Raw genomic sequence first — 20,535 nt, forward strand, 5'->3', positions numbered from 1 at the left:
TGCATCAGAAAGAGTAAAATACCTAGGAATAAATTTAACCAAGGACATGAAAGACCTGTACACTGAAAGTTATGAGATGTAGATGAAAGAAATGGAGAAGACAAAAATAAAAGGAAAGATATTCCGTGGCTCATGGATTGGAAGAATTACTGTTAAAATGTCCCTTGTACCAAAGCAATATAAAATTCAATGAAATTCTTACCAAAATTCCAATGGCGTTTTTCACAGAAATAGAACACACAATCCTAAAATGTGTATGGAACCACAAAAGGCTCTGAATAGCCAAAGTGATCTTGAGAAAAAAGAACAAAGCTAAGGCATCCTGCTGCCCAATTTAAACTGTATTATAATGCTATAGTAATCAAAACAGTATGGTACTGGAACAGAAACAAACACAGAGATCAATGGAACAGAATACAGAGTCCAGAAATTCAAAACCACACAAATACAATTAATTTATGACAAAAAAGCCAAGAATATATGATGGAAAAGGGACGGTCTCTTCAACATGTAATGTTGGGAAAACTGGACAGCCACATGCAAAGGAATGAAACTGGACTACTCTCTTACACCATACACAAAAATTAACTCAAAATGGATTAAAAACTTGAATGTAAGACCTAAAACCATAAAACTCCTAGAACAGAACATAAGCAGTAAGACTCTTGGCATTGGTCTTGGAGATGATTTTTTGTATTTGACAACAAAAGCAAAAACAAAGGCACCAAAAGCAAAAATAAACAAGTGGAACTATGTGAAAGTAAAAAACTTCCTGCGTGGCAAAGGAAACCATCAACAAAATGAAAAGACAATCTACAGAATGGGAGAAAATTTTTGCAAATCATGTATCTGCTAAGGGGTTAATATCCAAAATATATGAACTCATACAATTCAACAGGAAAAGACAAATAATGCAATTTAAAAATGGGCAGAGGATCTGAATAGATGTTTTTTCAAAGAAGAGATATAGATGGCCAAAAGGTATGTGAAAAGGTGCTCAACGTTACTATTAAGGGAAATGCAAATCAATGCAACGAAATAGCACATCTCTCAGAATGGTTATTATCAAAAAGACAACAAATAACAAGTGTTCGTGAGGATGTGGAGAAAAGGGAACCCTTGTGCACTGCTGGTGGGAATGTAAATTGGGGCTGCCACTAGGGAAAACAGTATGGAGGTTCCTCAAAAAATTAAAAATAGAACTATGATATGATACAGCAATTTCACTTCTGGGTATTTATGTGAAGAAAACAAAGACACTAACTCAAAAGATATGTGTACCTCCATGTTCACTGCAATGTTATTTACAATAGCCAAGACACGGAAGCAACCTAAGTGTCAATCTACGAATAAAGAAAGAAAACATAGTGTGTTTGCATGAACACACACACATATACATACCCAACACACACACACAATGGGATAAAAAAAGAAGGAAATCTTGCTGTTTGCAACAACATGGATGGACCTTGAGGTCACTATGCTAAATGAAGTCAGACAGAGAAAGACAAATACCATGTGATCATATGACCTCACTTATATGTAGAACCTTAAAAAAACAAACTAGAATGCATGGATAGACAGATCTATGGTTGCCAGAGGAGGGGAGAGTGGGATGGGATAAATGGGTAAAGGTGGTCAAAAGGTACTAACTTCTAGTTATAAAATAAATAAGCCCTGAGTACATGCAATATACAATATGGTGACTATGGGTAATGATACTGTATTGTATATTTGAAAGTTGCTTAGAGAGTACATCTTCAAAGTTCTCATCACACACACACAAATCTGTAACTATGGATGGCGATGGATGTTAACTAGACTTAATTCGGAATAGATATACAAACACTGAATCATTATGTTGTACACTTGCAACTAATATATGTCAATTATATCTCAACTTAAAAAAACTTCAAAATGTGTGACTTTTAAAAACGTGTTACTTTTCAAAAAATCAATATAATGGAGAAATAACGGCCAACGCTCTAGGTTAAAGGAGACTAAAAGACACAAAAAAATTGCCGTATATAAACCCTGATTGCATTTCAGATCCAAAGACACTCAGAAGTGTATTTCAGAGCAATGTGGAGGATTTTAGTTTTCACAGAGTAGAGAGAAGGTGACATTATTACTTTAAATTTTCTTGGGGTAAATAATAGTTCTGTGGTTTAATTAGCACAATGTCCTTATCTTTAGGAGATGCATTACCAAGTATTTAAAGGTCAAATATTAATATATGGTTGCAATTTATTTTCAGCTTACTCCCTCGAATAACTCACCAAAAAATGTATTTATCTAGAGAAAGAGAGCAAACATGCAAAATGCCCAAAATGGGTGACTCTACTTCAACGGACATTAATTGTACCGAAGCTTCACATTTTATTTAGGTTTACGACTTTTCAAACGAAAAATGTGGGGAAACAATACTTAGACCAAACATCCTGTTAATCAGAAGTTCAATTATCCTAGATATAGGGCAAAAAAGCCTCCATCCGTTTTTCTTGGAATCCCATGTTTTGAAGTTTTGTAGGGAGGTACAGGTTTAGGAAGTTCAGATGAAGAGATAAGGGAGCATCCTTGCTTCTCTTTTGTAGAAAGAGTTGTGGCCTATATAAACTTATATTTCTATACAAAAAAACGCACTCCATAGGCATCCATGAGAGTACATTTCTACCCAAATGTAATGCGCCAAAAACAAAGAAGGCGCAAAGATAATGCCAAATTCTCAGACGAAATTTCTTTTTTTGCATAGAAAAGGAAACGGAGGCCCTTTCCCCCACTGCTCACCGGCATGTGCCGGAATCGGCGGGTGCGTGAAGGACTCGAGGACACGGGGCTGGAGTCAACGGACCCTAAAGGCGGAAATTCTTTACCTCTCGAAGAAAAATCATGAAGGCTGCTTTGGAGGCTTTTGAAGAGGGGAGCACAGGATGAAACCTAAACGACCCCGCGGAAGCGCCCTTAGGATATTTCGCCGGGGCGGCCTCTGGACCTGCCCGTTCCGGGAGGCCCCGAGGCCGCAGCGGAAGTGAGCGGCGTAGGCGTCTCTAAGCTGACCCCAGGGCGGCCCGGGACAAACTCGTTCTAATTCCACCTTCCATTTGCTTCCCTCTCCTACGCGCCGGCCTACCAGACGCCAGATTGGGCCGAACCACGACCAACCGGAAACTGCTCAAGAAACACCCGGCCAGCAGCGGAAGAGACTGCGGCGAACGAAGTTCGCTACTTCCGCTTCCGGCTCGGGAGGGGTCGGAAGAGGCGGGGTTTCCGCGTTGGCACCGCCGGCCACGTTCGATCCCTTCAGGTGGAGAAATTCTAGTTTTCTCTGGCGTGGGTACAGATGGGTTCCGGGTGGGCTAGGTGCGGGGGCTGGGGACCGAATGAGCCCCAAAGACAAGGTTGAGGCTGGAACCAGTCCTTAGATGGGGCTGCTGGTGGGGGACGCAGTCTGTTTCTGAGGCGGGGTTGGAGGTGGGATACGTTTTGTGCGTATTTAGATCGCTGAATACTGGCGCCTGAAGGGCGTGGCTGCGGGCAGGGACCCACCCCAAGCAAGCACATCAAAAGGTCTACGTGCTTCTCGCCTCGTTCCTAGAGCCATAACAGTGATTTTCCCATATCGATAATCCTGCCGATCCATGAAGTAGTCTGTCTCCTCCGGTCAATTCCACAAGGCAGGACACAGTGCTGAACTCAAATGCTGTCCCCTGCATCAGGGGGGTTTTTCATTGTTGTTAAATCAGTAAGCAATCGAAGACAGCATTACGTTTGCTAGACCTCAAAACTACTTGGCACGTAAGATTTAAAGTTTCCCCTTTCTTTTAGTAGGGGGTGGGGGGATTGCTTGTAGCTTCGTAAAGTCCCAGCCTTTATACTTAATTTTTTTCTTTTGGTCTCTTGTGTTTCCCTGGTTTTCTTTATTTCTTTTTTCTTTAGATATTTACCTGCTAAGCTCCTGGTGGTCCCGAGTGACCCCTGCTGTGAGCAGTGGCCTCCCTTTCTAGACTGTCCCTATCAACCTCAGGGGGACTAGAGTCTATATCCAAGGTGGGGGAATCCTTATTTTGTAACAATTTGGTTTTCAGGAGGATGCTCTTACATGTTGATAGGCAGCGGTACTCAAGAGAGCCCAAGCACACTGACCAGGAGATTTATAAACTGATTTGAGTTGAGAAACCTTCTGAGGTTTCTTGGGAGCAAGAACAAAATGTTCCTTCCCCTTTTCCTTTTTCATTAAACATTGAGCTACCAGTCTCTATGGATGAGATCCCTCATATCCCACTAGGTTGGAAATCACTACAGAAGCAAAGCAAGGCACAACAGAGAGATAGGTGAGGGCGGCTGGTGTCTTTGGTGGGGACAGCCACTGGGGAACTACTGATCTCTTTGTCTGCCACAAGGGATGTCATGGAGGAGATCTCTCTTGGTGTTGCAAGGAACATCATAACTAATATGGTGATGAAGAAAGGTAAGTTGTTTCTGGTTGTCCTTAAAAATCTGTAGGCATTAAATGTTATCCACTAGGTCAATAGCTCACATTTATATCAAGTGAATTAATGAACATTCATTATTAGGGGGAAAAGGATAAACACTATATAAGAATGAAAGGACAATTTACCAGAAACATATAAAATGACTACATTTTTATGCATCCAGTTATACTGCCTCAAAATACAAGACAGAATTTAAAAAACAATCTGACTACCCACAGTCATACTGGGGCATTTTAACATACCTCTCTCAGTAAAGGGGAGATCATGAGATAAGGTTTTTAATGATACAGATTTTAAAAACACAATAAAATTTATCCATCAGCTATACTGAAAATCTGTTACACCCAACAAATTATAGAATACACATTGTTTTCAACTATACTTGAAGGATTCTTAAAACTTGACCATATGAGATGTATCAGTTGAGACTGAAATCCACTGAAACAGACTCTTCCCACAAGAGTGTTAAACCAGTTAGTTTATTTTTTTCATGTTACAAGAAGTCCAGAAATAAGCAACCCATAGTTGCTTATACATAGCTAAATAATATGTCCTTATTATATAATCAGTAGTGTATAACTGTCATCCTATTGGTCTATTCTCTAGGAAAAAAGAAGAGATAAGACAAAGGGCAAATGGTAAAGTGAAAACGCCAGATGCGATGCTCCCATTTCCATGGAATTCTTTAGAACCCACAAGCAGTGACCTCTGCCTCCTTTCTCATTGGCCAGGACTGTGGGCTCATGGGCACTCACAGCTACAAGGAAAGCTGGGAGATGAATCCTTAAGAACTGTCCACACTGCTAATTTGAACACAGTTGTATTGTTACTTGAAAGAAGGAGGGGAGGAATGGATATTGGGACAGCAACTTCTTTTGTCTCACACATTAGGCCATGTAGCAAGTCTCTAATAATTTTCTGTTTGAATCTATGTCTTATAGAATCTGTGTCACGAAGACCATGCATTCTGTGCATAATGTAATTAATTTAGAAATCTATAACTAAAAGATAACTAAAATATGCACAGAGTCTGCACATTAAAATATATATTTCTAAATAACCTATAGTTTGGTCCAAGACATCTTGATGAGAAATGGACAATATTTAGTACTTAATTACAATAAAAACATTATGTATCAAAACTTTTGTGATGTAGATCAAGGGGAATTTAGAGTGCTGTATAATCTTTAATACTCATCAATTAATGAGTTGTCACACTTTAAAGATTAAACACTCACTGATAAATACAATCACAGAACCATAACATTTATAAGGTTGGTCCCAGTATAACGTGACCTAAGAGTTGTGCCTGAAGGCTTTCTAAATTGGTCACAATAGGGTTTCTCTCCAGAGTGAGTTCTAAAATGAGTGAGATGTGAAGGACCTAAGGCTAGCCTGTAGTCATTTCATTCATATAGTTTCTGTCCAGGATGTATTCGTTTGTGCATTATAAGGTTAGTGCTGGTGCTGAATGCTTTTCCACACTGAATACATTTATAGGGCTTCTCTCCTGTGTGAGTTCTCATATGTACCCTTAGGCAAGAGGAATTCCTAAAGGCCTTCCCACATTCTTTACACTCATAGGTTTTCTCTCCAGTGTGAGTTCTCTTGTGCACAATAAGATAAGAGCCTGTACTGAAGGATTTTCCACATTGATTACACTCATAAGGTTTCTCTCCAGTGTGAGATCGTGTATGTTTCTTAAGGGATGACTGATCAATAAAGGATTTCCCACAGTCACTGCATTCATAGGGTTTCTCTCCAGTGTGTGTTCTCATATGTTTCTGAAGGGATGAAGGAACAGTGAAAGCCTTGCCACATTCCTTACAGTCATAGGGTTTCTCTCCAGTGTGAGTTCTTTTGTGCACATTAAGATGAGAGCTCTGGCTGAAGGATTTTCCACAATGATTACACTCGTAAGGTTTCTCTCCAGTGTGTGATCTCACATGTTTCTTAAGGGAGGACTGAAAAACAAAGGCTTTCCCACAATTGCTACATTCATAACGTTTCTCTCCAGTGTGAGGTCTCACACATATCTGAAGGGACAAGGGGCCAGTGAAAACTTTCTCATGTTCATTACATTTTGAGCTTTCCTCCACAGTACACATTTTTTTGTGGAAACTAAGGGAAGATCTTTTTCCATAGTCACTGCATTCACAGAGTTTCTCTCCAGTAGGTATTTGTTCATGTACTGAAAAGGAAGAGTGTAAGTTGAAGGACATAAGATGTTGATTACACTCAGAAGATTTCTCTCCTGTGAGAGTTAAGTGTTTCCTAAGGGATGACTCTTGATTGAAAAATTTTCCACAACCATTAAATTCAATAATTTTCTCTCCAGTGTGAGTACTCACATGACTCCTAAGAGTTGAGGGATGGCCAGAGTCTTGCCCATATTCTTTATATTTGTTGCATTTCTCTCTCTTGCAATATCTTGGACAAATAAGGTGACAGTTCTTTCTAAAGAATTTTCCACAATGATTAAATTCCATTGGTTTCTCACCAGGGTGAGTTGCTGCCTACAGAATAAGGAATCAGTGGTGACTAAAGGCTTTCTCACTTTCATCACAGAGGAACTCACTCCCATGTGGATTCTGCCATATATATGAAGCATATTATTATAACTAACATTTTTACCATTTTCAGGGTGTGTGTATACATTTTGCGCTATTCTTTCAAGTTGAAATAGCTGAATACTCTTCCCAAGACCCCATGGTATTCATTCCCATCAAAGGGCATCCTAAATATAGTTTTTCTAGTCATGTGTGAAGAATGAATGAATTATTTATTAAATACTTAATAATTGAATCACATTTAAGTAAATGTTTACTTTTTGATATTCTCTGCAAGGCAGCAAGTGTTGAGGTAGGTTTGGAGATTTCTCCAATTTTATGGGATTCATAAAGGCTTTCCTGAAGCAGCTTTCTGATGAGTGAATTCCACTTGCCTCAAGTGTCTCCCCTTGTTTGGGTGCTGCTGCTGTTTTAATTCCTTGAAATTCACAGAGTTCTCCCATTCTAAAAAACCAGGAACCATTTCTAGTGAATCTCACCGTTTTTATGCCATTGGAAGTTTTTTCCCCAGGAACATTCTGTGTAAGAATTGCGTCTTTTGATTTAAGTTGAGTATCCTGGTCTGAAAGTGAATGGGGAAATTTTTTATAATTATTGGGAGAAAAAGTAGGGATGAAAGAAAAAAGGAGTCAGGCACCCTATGGATTTGTTTTCAAATAATAACACTAAATATAGGAGGAAAATGTGAAAGAGAAGATGCAACCAGTGACCAGAGAAATTAATTTAGGAACTTGGCTCTGGAAAAAGATGCCAATGATAGGGACAAGCAATGGAAATGAGAGGTATTTTACTAAGGATTCTGGAGGCTTGAGACAATAAAAGAAGGTATTATCTGGAAAGCAAGTGGGGAGAACTGAACAAAAAGTATTCAAGGAAATGTGAAATTGAAAGAGTAATTAAAATAGTTTTTCCTTTGAGACCAAATGGAAGTATGAATGAATGGAGAGATGGTGAAAGAAGGAAAGCTCATGTAATGGCCTCTGCCTTCTTTCCCACAATGACTGACATTCCCAACAGTATCACCCCTTGCAGGCTGTGGCTATTCCATACAATGACCCCTTTCTGCCTGGGGCTCACCTCTATAAGCACCTTGGAGAATTCTTCTCTGCTCTGGTCTCAGCTCTTCCTGCTCCACCTCAGTGAACAGACTGTGTTTGCAGAGATGATACCCTGCTCATGGGGAAAGACACATGATGTGGGGAGACTGTGAAGGAAACAAGAAATCTTTCCACAAAATTGATTCCAATACTTTGGTTTTAAAGGATTCTGAAGATAGGCAAGTGCAGCTTTAGGAGAAGCAAAACAATCAGATTATATAACTATTTCACAGGGCCCCAAAACAGACACGCATACTCCTTGTCCCACATGACCTGACCCTTGAATTCCAAGCCCAAGATCTGCAAATTACCTAAATTTTTTAAGGATCGAGAAAATACAATCAGTGCATTTTCATGGGAAGCCACAAGACTGCTCCACAAGGGCAGGAACCATCCATTCTGTGTTTACCATGTACTGCCATTCTTTTCACAGTTGCTGGAACAGATATGTGATGAAGAACTATTACGTGTAGGAACAAATGAATATGAAGGAATGAGGTCAACTTTACCCACTGAGGCTAGGTTCCTAAAGTTCTCCAGCATCACGTCTCTGTACAGGATTTTCTGAGCAGGGTCCAGCAGTGCCCACTCCTCCTGTGAAAAGTCCACTGCCACTTCCTCGAAGGTCACCGAGTCCTAAAACATCACATGTACACAGGTTCAGCCAAGGACCATCTCTAACTCTGAACCAGAAAGATGGCGAGTGAGGCTGACAGGACTTGGGAAGGAGACCCAATGTGTAGGAAGCTCAGACATGCTTCAGAGGTCTCATTATTTGACCCAAGGCTCAATTCTTGGAACTTTCCACTTTTGTCCTCACTCCCTGGACCATATCATCCAGCAGCTTAGCAGCTTTTCTAACACAGTGGAACTTATATTTCCACAACTAGGTTGTGAGGAATCTGCCAGTCTTATTGAAGATCAAGACTGAGCATACTGCAGAATGAGAAAAATAATTAGTGAAAAAAGTCTTTATTTTCCTTCATGGCACCCAGCAGAATATGGAACTAATACTCACCCTGGAGGATTATCTGAAAAAAAATTAACAAATGTTGAGGCCTTTCCTAAGACATCCTCTATCTCCTATTCTGAGAAGCCCAGAGAACTGGGGAAGCCTAAGGCCAGCCTGCCTGGGCTGTGAAGCTGTGGGTCATGGGCAAGAGATGTATCCTTTAGCAACAGCAATGCTTTTTTGGAAACAATAACTTCCCACATACCTGTGACCAGGTTGTCAGCAATCCTGCAGCCATTCTTCCTCTTGTGTCTCCCTCCTGGCCAGGCTCCTGGACTGGAGCATGCAGACCTAGAGAAGAAGAAAGAAGCCATGAGAGTCTTGACCTGACAGATATTCAACACTTACAGGCCTGGAAGCTTCCTCACACTAGCTTTAACAACGCACACACAAATGCACACATATGCACATATACATACAAACCATACAGTACAGATTTTATCTCCCTATCCAAGAACAGTTAGGAATGGGAATACTGTATGTACTTATTGTTATTATTATTATTTTGTGGTACGCAGGCCTCTCACTGTCGTGGCCTCACCTGTTGCGGAGCACAGGCTCCGGATGTGCAGGCTCAGTGGCCGTGGCTCATGGGCCCAGCCGCTCTGTGGCATGTGGGATCTTCCTGGACCAGGGCACGAACCTGTGTCTCCTGCATCGGCAGGCAGACTCTCAACCACTGAGCCACCAGGGAAGCCCTGTATGTACTTATTTTTTTAACTTTTCCCTAGACTGAACTACCAAAAATGCCTAGAGTCACTCACAACTCAGGAGCAATGAGCGCTCTAGTGTTAAAATTCCTCAAAATGCCATCTGTCTGTATAAGAAACCAGGACTCCTTTGGCAAATAGCTGAGTCCAATATGGAACAAGAAATGTGCAAGATGAGCCTGGAACAGCTTATACCAGAAAGCAAGGAGCCTACCACACAGGAGAAAACTTAAAAAGATTCCCACTGGCTTAAGATGGAACAATTTAATAAAGAATAATGACTACAATCAGTTGAAATATACCAAATGTAAAACAAAGCCATGAGTATATAGTGTTACTAAAAAAACCCTCAATGGTCACTATCGGAGGTGGCTAGGATATAATTTTGTTATTCTGAAAATTCGTGAAAAGAATCAAGGCTTCCCTGGTGGCTCAGTGGTTAAGAATCCACCTGCCAATGCAGGGGACGCATGTTCGAGTCCTGGTCTGGGAAGATCCCACATGCCACGAAGCAACTAAGCCCGTGTGTCACAACTACTGAGCCCACGTGCCACAACTGCTGAAGCCTGCGTGCCTAAAGCCCATGCTCCACAACAAGAGAAGCCACCACAATGAGAAGCCCACGCACCGCAAAGTAGAGTAACCCCCTGCTTGCCACAACTAGAGATAGCCCGCACACAGCAATGAAGACCCAACACAGCCAAAAATAAATAAAATAAATTTATTTAAAGAATGTAATTAAAGACTCAAATGTATCACCGCGCTCCCTCCTTTATGAACAATATTTTATGATTACCAAATAGTTGCGATAAGGGAAAGCTCTTTATAGAATAATCATAGAAACTTTATTAGGAGCTTCATTTATTATGAAGAAAATGCTAGAATCAGAAAGTCACCATTCTGCAACCACTAGTAAATTAATGGACCTAGGCAATGACAAGAAATGGCTATTAAAATATTAGATGAAAAGTGAATGGGGATGTTTATTTTCAACTTTTAATTTTGAAATTATTTTGAAAAAATTTCAAACTCAAAAGTTGTGAGAATAGTGTAAATATGATGAACTTCCCTATACTCTTTATCAGTTGTTAAAGTTCTATCACATTTGCTTTCTTTCTCTCTCTGTAGGGGTGTGTGTGTGTGTGTGTGTGTGTGTTTCATCAAGAATGATATTGAGACGAATCTACTTGAGAGGAAATTGCGGATGTCATGACTCTTTTCTCCTACATTCTTCAGAGTATCATAGGAACTTAGAACTTAGAACATTCTCTAACACAAACACAATGATTGAAAGCAGGATTTAATATTACTATCTATCATACAATCCATATGCAGAATTTTACCAACTGGCCCAATAATGTCCTTTATAGCAGTCACTTTTTAAACTTCCCATCCAGGATCACGCCCTCAAAGTATGTTTCTTTAATCTTCTTTAATCTGGACCAGTCCCTCAGCCTTTCTTCATCTTCCCAGGTTTGAAAAGTCCAGGCCAGATGTTTTACAGACAGCCTCAGTTTTGGTTTGTCTGTTGTTTTCTCATGATTAGATTCACAAAGTTCATTTTTGGATGATGTATTATGTGATTGATGCTTGTGCTTCTCTGCATCACTTCAGGAGGCTTATGATGCCAGTCTTGTCTCATTATTGATATTAACTTTGATCACTTGGTTAAGGTGGTATGCATGTTTCCCCATTAAGTTACACTTTTTTTCTTTTGTAATTAACAAGAAACCTGAAGGAGATAATTTAAGACTAAGTACATGTGCTGGGGAACTTTATAAAGTAAGATCAAGCTGACACTGGGACCAACTGATAAATCTTAACATCTCAAAAGAGACAACTGGACATCATTAGTTCTGATATGATGTAACAAAAACCAACACCAATTATAAAATATTTTTGCCAAAAAAAATCCTAACAAATCCTTTAATTAGCAGTTTATAGAAGAAGGGTAAGAGGAGACAGAGGACATGTTAAATGATATTATATACAGGACATAACCAGACAAATCCAGTTTGGAGGAGAAAGAGGAAGGGAGAACTCTTCCTGATTAAGAGACTTAAGAGGTGTAACAATCCATTGTAAAGTGTGGCCCTTAGATCTTGATTTGAACGACTATAAAAACACATTTGAGACACGTGGTGTTAACAGAACACAGACAGGATATTAGACGATATTGGTAAAGAGAAAAGCATCCTGGGTTTCGGAACCAAAAAAAAAAAAAAAAAAAAAAAAAAGAGAGAGAGAGAAAGCAGTTCCTAAAATGCAGGAGCTGACCTGGTACTCTCAGCTAGGCCTTGCTGTTGTGATGAGCTGGCCTGAAACTCACAGCAAAGTCTGGGTGTTCTCTTGTTCAACACCCAAAACAGCAACAAGACAAGGTCACTCTGTGACCATGATATATTGAGACAAAAGCAAGAACACTCTGTAACTGTGTTTGAACATGGACAAAATATAAACATTATTTACACCTCAGAAATGACCAAACATCCCCCTTTTCTGGCTAATATGAGTGACTGCTCCATGTTTATCAATTATAATTTTAGCCTCTGTATAGTTTTCCCCCTTTGTAGGTAACATTTACTAAGATGCCCAACACAGAATAATACCCTTGCACCCTACAACATCCAATCCAGAACTCACCCCAAAAGCACCTAATACGAGCCCCAATTCTTTTTTTTATAGGTTAGAAAAATGTGTGAGTTTTTTGTTTGTTTTTTTATATTAAGGCTTTGTAGTTGCATTTACTAAGTTCCTGGTTTCAGCTGGCATCTTAAAAATATATCCCTTTAAGTTATGATTTTAGGTTCTCAATTGACAAAGGTCAACCAGACAATGACAAAGTCTAAAAAATGCCCAACATTGACAAAGAAATTAGTTTGAAAACTAGAAAATCTGCCTTCAAAAATAGCTATTTCTACCAAAGTGGACAAAAGGTATTGTTGTTGGATTAAACTACAATTTTATTTTAAATATCACCATCCCTCGGGAAATACCACTATAGCTTGAAAAATCACATTCACTTACAACTCACACTCTTGATCCTTGAAATGACATCTTATAATTCCGATACGCAGTATGCTTCTGAGTCAGTAGTTTTACCCTGAATGCCCTTTAAAGAAACCTTTTCAATGTTAAAATGATGTATGACTTTTTATTATACTAGCCAATTTGCTAGTATGTATATCAAGAGCAATGTTCCCCCCTTTTTCTTTTCAATATTTATTTATTTATTTGGCTGCACTGGGTCTTAGTTGTGGCACGTGGGATCTTCAATCTTCGTTGCAGCATGTGAGATCTAGTTCCCTGACTAGGGATCAAACCCAGACCCCCTGCATTGGGAGTCTTAGCCACTGGACCACCAGGGAAGTCCCTCTCCTTTCTTTTTTAAAAGTAATTTTAAAATTTATTTTAATTGAGATAACAATGATTTATAAAATATAAGTTTCATGTGTTCAAAACCAAAGTCCTTAATAAGTCTTTTCTAACACTCTCTTACTGAGATATTCCACAGTTCACCATTGTGTGCATTCTGCCTTGCTGCAGTAAGTAATAAATCCAACTTGTTTAACTCTGTGTGCCCCTGGTGGTCTTCAGCTAAAGACCACTGATAACATCAAGAAATACTGTTAATTTGGGGGGTGTGATAATGGTGTTGTGATAATGCTAAAAATGTCTGTTAAAAGTTTATGTAAGGGCTTCCCTGGTGGCGCAGTGGTTGAGAGTCCACCTGCCGATGCAGGGGACACGGGTTCGTGCCCAGGTTCGGGAAGATCCCACATGCCGTGGAGCAGCTGGGCCCGTGAGCCATGGCCGCTAAGCCTGCGCATCCGGGGCCTGTGCTCCGCAACGGGAGAGGCCACAACAGTGAGAGGCCCGCATACCGCAAAAAAAAAAAAAAAAGTTTATTTAAAAAAATTTTTAAATTGAAGTACAGTTGATTTACAATGTTGTGTTAGTTTCAGGTGTACAGCAAAGTCATTCAGCTATGTATGTGTGTGTATACAGATATATATATACACACACACACATATATATATTCTTTTTCAGATTATTTTCCATAATAGGTTATTACAAAATATTGAATATAGTTCCCTGTGCTATACAGTAGGTCCTTAATTTTTATCTATTTTATATATAGTTTTGTGCATCTGTTAATCCCAAACTCCTAATTTATTTAAATTAGGAATTAAAAGTTTATTTTTATTAAATAATTGTCTTGTCAACCCTCAGAATGGGAGAAAACATTTGCAAATGAAGCAACTGACAAAGGATTAATCTCCAAAATTTACAAGCAGCTCATGCACCTCAATATCAAAAAAACAAACAACCTAATCCAAAAATGGGCAGAAGACCTAGACATTTCTCCAAAGAAGATATACAGGTTGCCAACAAACACATGAAAGAATGCTCAACATCATTAATCATTAGAGAAATGTAGATCAAAACTACAATGATGTATCACCTCACACCAGTCAAAATGGCCATCATCAAAAAATCTACAAACAATAAATGCTGGAGAGGGTGTGGAGAAAAGGGAAACCTCTTGCACTGTTGGTGGGAAATGTAAATTGATACAGCCACTATGGAGAACAGTATGGAGGTTCCTTAAAAAACTAAAAATAGAACTACTATATGACTAAACAATCCCACTACTGGGCATATGCCCTGAGAAAACCATAATTCAAAAAGAGTCATGTACCACAATGTTCACTGCAGCTCTATTTACAATAGCCAGGACACGGAAGCAACTTAAGTGTCCATCGACAGATAAATGGATAAAGAAGATGATGCACATATATACAATGGAATATTACTCAGCCATAAAAAGAAACGAAATTGAGTTATTTGTAGTGAGGTGGATGGACCTAGAGACTGTCATACAGAGTGAAGTAAGTCAGAAAGAGAAAAACAAATACCGTATGCTAACACATATATATGAAATCTAAAAAAAAAAAAAAAAAAAGTTCTGAAGAACCTAGGGGCAGGACAGGAATAAAGACACAGACGTATAGAATGGACTTGAAGACACGGGGAGGGCGAAGGGTAAGCTGGGAAGAAGTGAGACAGTGGCATGGACTTATATATACTACCAAACATAAAATAGATAGCTAGTGGGAAGCAGCCACATAGCACAGGGAGATCAGCTCGGTGCTTTGTGACCACCTAGAGGGGTGGGATATGGAGGGTGGGAGGGAGACACAAGAGGGAGGGGATATGGGGATATATGTATATGTATAGCTGATTCACTTTGTTATAAAGCAGAAACTAACACACCATTTTAAAGCAATTATACTCCAATAAAGATGTTTAAAAAAAAAAAAAAAGAATTGTCTCGTAAGTCTCTTGCTCTGTAACAGTTCTCCTTCTTCTTTTGCCCCCAGACTGGGTTAGGCTGGTTGTATCCTTATGATATCCTTTTCTTTTAGAGATACAACTCAAATTCTCGGTGAAATGACATGATGTTTGATATTTGTTTTAACATGCTCCAGGAAAACAAAACTCAGTTATTATAGTAAGTAAGGGGAAGAATTAAGAGTGCAAAATCATGGTAATCATTGAAGCTGGATAATGGTTACAGGGAGGTTTCATCATACACACTCCTGAGTATGTTTGAAAATCCATAATTGAAAGTTCTAAAGAAAAGAAATATAACTTTCCATACAGAAGGGGACAGAGAGAAAATGTACTGGTCTGGACCTTGGCATCCGATATAGTAGAAAAAGAAAATCTTACGTTTTGGTCCAAATTCACATTACTTGTGTAATCCAAAATTATTCCCTTAAGAGAATAATTTTATTTAAAGAAGGTTCTAGGTTTCATTAAAGAGGGTCCCCCAGGCAATTAGTGTGAGCAAATGGACCTATCTCTGGAAAACTCAACTTCAAGCCAGGCCTCAAAGAATTCCCACAGATAAAATTCTAAGTAAACTGAGGAAGTCACAGTTTAAAAAATTATGAAACACAAATATATAAAATACATAATGTACCATGAGTGAGAAGCAGTCAAAACACAGGCAGCAGGAAGAAGAAAGCACAATACTGCAGGTATTAGACTTTTTAGACATTATGTAAAAAACTCTCTATATTTAACAGGCTTAAAGAAATTAAGAGAAATATGGATGAATATGGAATAAGATACACTAGAAATGATGAAACAGTTTTAAGAAACAAACATAACTTTTAGAAAGGAAACTGATTCGTTGAAGTTAGAAATTCAATGCAACGATTAACTACCAGATTAGAACTTTGTTACACCATTTGATGAGAAACTAGCTAGGAATTTCCTAGAATTAGTAAAAGACACTAACCTTTGGATCCAGGAAGCACAATAAATCCCAGGCTGAAAGAATAAAAAGAAATCCACACCTACATTTATTTTCTTCTTTGGTGTTTGATTTTTTTCCCCCCACAATCTTAAAAGTAGCCAGGGAAAAAACTCAGGTCACCTAAAAAGGACAGACAAACTGATGTCTTACGTCTCAAGAGCAACAAAGTATGTCAGAAGAAAGGATGACACCCTCAGTGTGCTGAGAGAAAAATAACAACTTAGAATTCTAAATCCAGTTAAAATATCTTCCTTAGGTTCAAGGGTGAATTTATGAAATCAAACCCTGAATCTAATCAAGCTTCTGGACTAACTAATTTTAATAGGAAATACAGAGATAAACAAGTTAAATAACACAAAGCAGCAGCAATCAGCTAAATCCATAATGTAGGAAAACGCCTTGATATCTCCAATAAGTCAGTGGATTAAAAAAAAAAAAAGGAAAAAGGAGGAGGAGGGGATAAAACAAACTTAAGAGATACATATTCAAAAAAAACAAGGTGGGTACCCTGTTAAGATCCTGATTTGAACAAACTGTAAAAAGATATTCTGGAGACAACTGGGGAACTTTGGAGTTTGCCAGGTGGGAAAACGCGGTGATGGTTATGTACCAGCCAGAGACGCATGCTTAAGTACCGATGAAAGGACATGACGTCCAGAATCTGCTGTAAAAACACTCCAGAAAAAAGAAAAAGCAGGTGACTAGGCTACCAGCACTGTCCAACTCTTATGTACACTATCTAATACAATAGCCACCATTTACATATGGCTATTGAGCACCTGAAATGAGGCTAGTGTTATTTAAGTAATTTAAATTTTAACTTAAATTTGAATAGCCACATATGGCTAGTGTATTAGACAGCTCAGGCCTACGGGATCCAAGAATGGTAAAATACTGATAATTGTGAAAACTGAGTGTTGAAGATATGATTCGCTATTTTATTTTCTCTACTTTTGTGTGTGCTTGAAAATTTCCATATGAAAAGCTTAAAGTTTTAAAAGGGGAGTAAAATAAAGACATTTTAAAGTAAAGACCCAAGAGAGCTTACCCATCTAAAGATCATCACTAAAGTAAATTCTCAGTATTCCAGGAAATAGGAATTTTTATGTCTGAAATATTAAGTGAACTTTGATTATATAAAATAATAATAGCAATATCTAATTTGTGAGATGGAAAAGCAAGCTGGAATGCTACTGAATAATAAAAATATATAAACTGGGAGGGATGTGACTAGTCTTATGCTCCTGGTATTCTTCCGTTAGAGAATAAAGGTATTGATTAGCTTTAGACTTTAAGTGTGCATGATAAAATAGCTAGGGCAACTACTGAAGAACACAGTGGGCTTAACTCACAGGCTAGAAGAAACAATGGAATGAGGAAAAAACTTCAATTATTACAAAGGCAACAAAAATAAGCAGGGGAAAAAAACAACAAAAGCAAGTAAAATAAACAGCATGTTGTAAGATGGCAGAAAATGTCTTAATCAATAATCACAATAAATGTACAAATAAATAGACTGAACTCTATAGTTTAAAAACAAAGACTGCCATGTTAGATTAAGATAAATTTCAGCTCTATGCTGTTTCACGAGATGCACTAAAAACAAAACAACACAGAAAGACTAAATCTCAAAAATGGAAATGATATACCAGGCAAATATTAACCAAAATAAAGTTTGTTTGGCTAACTTAATTTCACACATTTTTAAGACAAAAGGCACTACAACAGGTAACTATATTAGGATATAAGATTCAATTAATGAGAAAGTATAAAGATTCTGAAGTTGTATACACAAGTAACATAGTCTCATAAAATTTATACACAGAAGCTAACAGAATTAAAGTAGAAACTGACAAATCTCCATCAGTGTAAGAGACTTTAACACACTATTCTGAGTAATGGATAATCAGAGGAAAAAAAGAGGATTTGAAGGTCTGAACAGTAAAATGAACATCCTTCATCTAAAACACTTACAGACACTACTCTCAATAGAGAATACATATCTTTCTCAAGCATAAGTGGAATGTTTACAAAACTGACCCCACTGCTATACTATAAAGTTAGTCTTAAGCCTTTCAGAGAAGATGTATACAGATATGTTCTCTGACCAAAATGAAATTAAGTTATATATTAATTACAAAAGTAAATTATGTTGAAACATATGAAACTGCCATTTTTATAGGTTAAAAAAAAGGTTGAATGTTAGCAGTTTCACCATAGTTCAATCTAATAGAAAAAAGCCATTGACATCTGGAGTTTAGAGAACGTTACTACACTTACGAAGAACTCATGGATAAAAGATATAATTAATGAATTAAATTAGAAATTGAAAAGTACATTAATACTATGGTATTGATCAGTGCTAAGTACCAAAACTTGTAGGTTGCAGCTAAAGTGGGCCTTAGGAAAAAAAAAAGTAGGCTTTATGTACTTATATTAGAAAAAAAGTTAAAAATTAGTCTAAGTTTCCAATTTAAGAATTTAGGGAATTCCCTGGCAGTCCAGTGGTTAGGACTCAGCACTCTCACTACGAAGGGCCTGGGTTCGATCCTTGGTCAGAGAACTAAGATCCTGCATGCCACGTGGCGTGGCCAAAAAAAATTTAGAGGAAAAAAATCTCAAAATAAATTTTTAAAAATTGAAGGAAAGAAAGAATAATATGATGAACTAGAAAACAAAAATCCAGAAACGATCAAACAAAAACAATTGATTCTTTGAAAATTAATAGGAAAAATCATGCAAGATTATTCAAGAAAAAAAGAGGGAGAAGGTGCAAAGAAAATTGAAAAGCAAAAAAGAACACAATTATAGATGCTGCAGAGAATAAACATGTAAGATATTGTGAATAACTGTATGCTAATCAAGCTCAGAAGTCACAGGAAATAGCTCAATTCCTAGAGAAATAAGACTAGAAATAACAAACTGAATAGTCCTAAAATAATTATCAAAAATGACCTGGACAGTGATAGTTGCACAACCCTGTGATTGTGACTAATGCCACTGAATTGTATGCTTTAAAATGTTTATAATGGCAAATTTTATATTGTATATATTTTACCACAATTTAAAAAAATGTATAAAAGTGGAATAATCTGGGTTGTTGCTGACCCCCTCAGAGAGACTCCAGGTCTCTCCAGCCCAAATAATTCACTGCCTAGATAGATTCTTTAAAAAACAAAACAACAACCAAAAAAACAAAAACAAAATAAAGAACTAGGCATATAAATTTCTCCCATGAAGAAAACACCAGGCTCAGAGGTTTTATATATCAGTTCTGCCATTCAAAGAAGAGAAAATTCTAATCTGACTCAAATCTTTCAGGGATTAGACACACTTATGCAAAACTCCAGAAATGTGCACGATCCAAAACGTCATGTGTGCACTTTGATTAATCTATGACAGTACCTTACATAATTACCATGCGGGGAAAGAAGGGGAGGGGATGGACAGGCCACTTTTAAGATGATGTCACAAAACAGTTTGCCTTATCAAAGGGATTACCTTGATTAAGTAGATAAAGGAAGAGGAATGTTCCTTGAGATTGGTATAATACTGATATCAAACATGACAGCCATTATAAGAAAACAAAATGATACTGAGGTCTCATTAATAAACATAGATACAAAGAGTCTATAGAAAATAAGTCCAAATCAAATACATCAAAAAATGAGAAAGATAATACATCAGAACCAAGTCGAGTTTATCCCAGGAATGTAAGAGAGGCTTACTAGAAAATCAATTAATGTCATTTGTTTCATGAATAGATCAAAGTAGAAAACAGTATGATCATCTCAATAATACAGTAAAAGTGTTTGATAATACCCAACATTGCATGATTTAAAAATAATTTTGGCCAACTCTATTTAAAAAAACTCAATTTTTAAAATGGGCAAAATATCTATTTTTCTAAAGAAAATACAATGGCCATTAAGCATATGAAAATATGCTTATTATTAGCCACCAGGGACATGCAAATGAAAGCCACAAGATACCACTTGACACTCATTTTGATAGTTATAATCAGAAAGACAAATAACAATTGGTGAGTATGTGGAGAAATCAGAACTCATTTGCTGGTGGTAAAGAATAATGGTGCAGTCACTTTAGAAAACAGTTTGGTAGTCCACCAAAATGTTAAATATACGATTATCATATGAATCAGCATTCCACTCCTAGGTATAAACCCAAGAGAAATGAAAATGTAAGTCTACGCAAAAACTTTAACAAGAATGTTCATAACAGCATTATTTACAATAGCCCAAATGTGGAAATAACCCAAATGACCATCAAATTATGAGTGGATAAATAAAATGTGACGTATCTAT

At 37.7% G+C, this 20,535-nt stretch overlaps 1 protein-coding gene and 1 long non-coding RNA gene across 25 annotated transcripts in view; one reads left to right on the forward strand and one right to left on the reverse strand.

Annotated features, from left to right (window-relative positions):
- The window catches only part of LOC132597136 (uncharacterized), a 48,838-nt gene extending 41,103 nt beyond the window's left edge, over positions 1-7,735 (forward strand). The window contains exons 2-5 of the long non-coding RNA XR_009563557.2: positions 2,753-3,304; positions 3,937-4,047; positions 4,401-4,468; positions 5,100-7,735. This is a non-coding gene — a long non-coding RNA (uncharacterized lncRNA). The remainder of the gene's footprint in view (positions 1-2,752; positions 3,305-3,936; positions 4,048-4,400; positions 4,469-5,099) is intronic.
- Positions 1-20,535, reverse strand: part of LOC115865168 (zinc finger protein 177-like) — a 133,486-nt gene that overhangs the window by 40,199 nt on the left and 72,752 nt on the right. For 11 of the 24 annotated variants that reach the window (XM_060297165.2, XM_060297183.2, XM_060297164.2 and 8 more), the window contains 6 exons: positions 16,193-16,224; positions 9,378-9,463; positions 8,670-8,796; positions 8,141-8,233; positions 7,543-7,625; positions 4,957-7,009 (listed from right to left, as the gene is read on the reverse strand). In XM_060297165.2, the coding sequence (XP_060153148.1) occupies positions 5,900-7,009; positions 7,543-7,625; positions 8,141-8,233; positions 8,670-8,796; positions 9,378-9,463; positions 16,193-16,224 (1,531 nt within the window). In that variant the 3' untranslated portion in view covers positions 4,957-5,899. Of the gene's footprint in view, positions 1-4,956; positions 7,010-7,542; positions 7,626-8,140; positions 8,234-8,669; positions 8,797-9,377; positions 9,464-16,192; positions 16,225-20,535 lie in introns of those variants that run through there. The other 13 variants (XM_060297191.2, XM_060297187.1, XM_060297180.2 and 10 more) reach the window with 3 other exon arrangements.

Source organism: Globicephala melas, chromosome 3 (genome assembly GCF_963455315.2).
Source record: "Globicephala melas chromosome 3, mGloMel1.2, whole genome shotgun sequence".
NCBI classification, from domain to species: domain Eukaryota; kingdom Metazoa; phylum Chordata; class Mammalia; order Artiodactyla; family Delphinidae; genus Globicephala; species Globicephala melas.